Source organism: Mus pahari, chromosome 20 (assembly GCF_900095145.1).
Source record: "Mus pahari chromosome 20, PAHARI_EIJ_v1.1, whole genome shotgun sequence".
In the NCBI taxonomy this organism is placed as follows: Eukaryota; Metazoa; Chordata; class Mammalia; order Rodentia; family Muridae; genus Mus; species Mus pahari.
Window position 1 is genome coordinate 35,345,876 of NC_034609.1, and position 4,198 is coordinate 35,350,073.

General features: G+C 45.2%; 1 protein-coding gene across 1 annotated transcript in view; it reads right to left on the bottom strand.

The window, feature by feature from the left end:
* Nucleotides 1-4,198, bottom strand: part of Kars (lysyl-tRNA synthetase) — a 20,953-nt gene continuing 16,755 nt past the window's right edge. Inside the window, exons 11-14 of the mRNA XM_021220325.1 lie at nucleotides 3,876-3,961; nucleotides 2,938-3,064; nucleotides 1,438-1,581; nucleotides 1-261 (exon numbers count right to left, since the gene is read on the bottom strand). Of these exons, the coding sequence (XP_021075984.1) occupies nucleotides 163-261; nucleotides 1,438-1,581; nucleotides 2,938-3,064; nucleotides 3,876-3,961 (456 nt within the window). The 3' untranslated portion in view covers nucleotides 1-162. The remainder of the gene's footprint in view (nucleotides 262-1,437; nucleotides 1,582-2,937; nucleotides 3,065-3,875; nucleotides 3,962-4,198) is intronic.

Here is a 4,198-nt window from a genome sequence, read left to right on the forward strand (position 1 = left end):
TAAGGAGAGAAATGGTTTATTTGGTAACAAGGAATAAAAAGAAATTCTTTAATTCTCTCTTGTGGTGGTTGGACTGCAGTGGCCAGATGGACAGCGCCACACAGGAATCGCTCCTTCAGACCAGATCTGCTGAGATGCAGAGGCCATAGTTGCATGCGTCTTCTAGACTGAGGGGCTGGCCTCTGTGTTCTCTGGGGTTTCAGTGGTCGCTGCAGTTTCCTTCTTGTCTTCCGGCTTCATGGCAGGAAAGAGAAGTACTTCCTAAGAAGAGCAGAACATCCGTTGAGGTTCAGAGGCACCGGGAGCCCAGCACAGCGGAACTCAGGTGGCAGGGGCAGGCAGATCTGTGAGACCCGACTTCAAGGCCAGCCTGGTCTACATATGGTTAAGTTCCAGGACCACCAGACTATGTAGTAAGACCCCGTCTTTCAATAACAGGGCATTATGGATTTCCCCTGCTATCCTACTTTTGCTGTTGCCTCTGTAGTTACAAAATCCAGAAATATGCACCCGGTCAAGGGTACAGAACCTGCCAGGGTCCCATGCCAAAAGAATGTAAAACTGAGTTCCCGAGGCTAGAGAGATGGCTCAGCAATTAAGGGCACTTGTTCTTGCAGAAGACCGAGATGTGGTTCCCAGCAGATACATGGTGGCTCATAGCCACATGTAACTTGTTTTTAGGGGATCTGACATTTCTTCTGACCCCTGCAGGCACAAGGGATGCTTGTGGTGTAAATGAGCCATATGCATAATTTTTTTAAAAAAATTATTTTGTTTTACGAGTGAACCTCAGATGAGTGGTGATGGCACACGCCTTTAATCCCAGCACTCAGAAGGCAGAAGCAAGGGGCTCTCTCATTTCAAAGCCAGCTTGGTCTACAGAGTAAGTTCCAGAGTAGCCAGGGCTACGAAGAGAAACCCTATGAGGAAAAACAAACAAACAAAACCCAACACCAACCAACCAACCAACCAAACAAACAAACCTCAAAACCAAAGCAAACCAAAAGTGAGCTTCCTCCTAGGCCTCCACCAACATCATAATCCCTGCGCTCTGGAGATAGAGGCCTTGATATTAGGAGTATCAAGGTCACTGTAAAGTACTGATGGAGTTCCGGGAGAGCCTAGGCTACATGAGATCCTGTCTCACAAAGAGTAAAACCAGCAAAACCAGTCTTCACACTTCACAGAACTGACAGATTTAAGGCAAACCATGTAGAGAGGACGTAGCATTTCCCTGGACACCGAAGAAAAGCAAACAGTTAGTACCCTCCTCCTGTCTCAAGCAGGAAAGACTAAACTATAGGGCCACACGCTCCTTAGTCTTCTCCCGGAGAGTGGAAGGCAACCTCTTGAGCCTCTCCTTTCTTTCCAGGCCCAACATCTACGCTGTCTCCAGCACAGTGGAGCTCTGGGGAGGCAGGCACTGGGCATACATACCTTGATATTGTTGGAATCTGTGAGAAACATGGTGAGTCGGTCGATACCCATGCCCCAGCCGGCTGTTGGGGGCAGCCCATACTCCAGGGCAGTGCAGAAGTTCTCGTCTATGAACATGGCCTCATCGTCACCAGCAGCCTTGGCCTAGAGGAAGAGTCAAAGGACCCAAGTCTTCCAGTCAGTGGTTCTCCCTCCAAATGCTGGGACCCCAACCGTAAAACTGCTCCAGCATTTCTTCATAACTGTTATTTTGCTGTTATCAATCATAATGTAAATGTCTGATATGAGACCCCCAAAGGGCCTTGACCCACAGTTCTAAGCCATATCGGTGTCCATATGAACACATCCTACCTTTCAGAAAGGGCACCAAAGGTGCTCAGGACAATTTCTGATTAACTTGCTAGAAAATGATTTCTAGAGACCTCAGAGATGAAACCCATATTTTAAGTTGAATGTGACGGTACACATCTGTAGTTCCAATTACTTGGAAGGCTGAGACAGAGGACTGCCAAGAGCTAGAGGCTAGCCTGGTTTAAATAACTAATTCAGCCAAGCCTGAACAGTGAGATCTTGTCACAAAAGTTAAGGGAGGCAGGCAGCCCTCATTATTTCATACAAATAATACACAGTAATTTTTAAAAAGACAATATCCATCTTCTTAAATCTGCTTGGGGATTTTGGACTCCAAATAGACTAGTTCTCAGCTACTACAGAGTGATGCTAAAGCATCTTTCTCTAGTCCCTGAAACCAGCCATCACGGCAGAGGTAGCCAGGACTGCACAGAGATTCTGTTTCAAGAAACAAAGTGAAACAAAACAACAATACCTGCCTCCTTCCCAAAAAAGGGAGAGGTATAGTTTAAGAAAAGGTATGTCCAGCTGGGCAGCGGTGGCACATGCCTTTAATCCCAGCACTTGGGAGGCAGAGGCAGGCGGATTTCTGAGTTTGAGACCAGCCTGGGCTACACAGAGAAACCTGTCTCAAAAAACTAAAAAAAAAAAAGGTATGTCCTTGTTGAATGTATTTTTTGAGGTGAGTGTCAAAATATAGGCAATCTCCAACTCACTTTATGTTTTGTATAATAAAAGCCATGTAAGTGGGTGTGGTATGCAGCCCTGTAACCCCAGCCCTCAGAGGCAGAGACAAGAGGGCCAAGGATTCCATGCAGCCTTGGCTATCTGAGACTGTCTTGAAAACAAAAAGAGCAGCTCTATTTGAATGGGACTTCCTCCTGAAAAACCTCTTTATGGAGCTGGAGAGTTGGCTCAGTAGTAAGAGATGCTCTTCCAAAGGATCCAAGTTTGATTGCCAGTGCGTGTGCACACATGTGCGTGTGTGCATGCATACACACACACACACACACAGCAATACAAAAGTTGGAAAGCCTCCCTGGCTTAGGTAAAAACACCAAGAAAGTGTCCAGCAACACAGGGTTAAGGGCGATGCTTTCCTGTGAGCTCAAGTGTGAAACAGATGCTATGCTATTCTCACTCACTCACCTTGGCCTGCTCTTCAAACAGCTGTCGCTGCCGCACGGGATCATTCAGCTCGGTGTAGGCATTGCATATCTCCTTCTTCATGACAAACAGCTCAAAGCGCTCCGTGAGACCCTCTTTGGAGCGGTGCCTGGGAACACAAGACCACAGAGGATGAATATTCAGAGCTCTCATAATGCAATACCTGACCCAAAAGTCGAAACCCAAAGCCTCATCAGCTTTCAGCACCGATCTCTGGTACCAGAGTAAAGGTGAGAGACAAGAGGCTTGACCACATTGCTAACAGGCAAGGGGATAGCCTGAGCCCAGGCCCTTCTGCTTTGCTCTCATACTCTGGGCTGCCCACTTGTTTTGGTCAAGGAGGTACTGACAAAGGTCTAGCATATATTTTTGCTTGTTGAGGCTTGTTCTTTTGGCATGCCTGACTTGAGAACCCAACCACCATACTGCCAGAGAGATCACGTGAAGGGGCCCTGGCAGGATTTCCATCTTAGATACTGTATCAATACGTCACAGAAAGACCACCACCAAGTCAATACAGGACATCAAAAAAACTCTATCACTTTATATCATTAACTTCTGTTTTTTGTTTTTTAAAAACATTACTGAAGCGCCGGAGAGACGGACAGCTCAGTGGTTAAGAGCACTGACTGCTCTTCCAGAGGTCTTAGTGTTAAATCCTAGCAACCACATGGTGGCTCACAACCATCTGTAATGAGATCCAATGCCCTCTTCTGAAGTGTCTGAAGAGAGCAACAGTGTACTCACATACAGAAAATAAATACTTATTAAAAAAAAAAAAAAAAAAAAAAAAAACAGTACTGAAGATTGAACCTAGGCCTAAATTCATGTTAAGTAAATGTTCTACTGTGTAGGCACAGCCACAGCAGCCCAAGCCCTACTTGAGGTTTTTTTTTATGCAGCAACAAACTGTAACTTACCATTTGGCCAAAGGACTCATGATCTGTGGGTGATCACAGATGAAGGTAGGACTGATACAGGTCACTTCGAGGAACTCTCCAACAAGCTTAATGAGGAAACAGCAGAGTTAGACATGGCTTCTGAACACAAGGACAGTCCAGCCCAAGGGAAGGTTTTAATTCCATACAAACAAGTTCACCTTGTAGCTTTTTCAAAGGACAGAGTTTTGAGTAAGATAATATACACTATTTGGCAGAAGAGAAATATTATATTTCAAAGCTCTTACTTCATTAACCTCATTATTTTATTCACTTTTCTTTTCTTTTTTTTTTTTTTTTTTTTT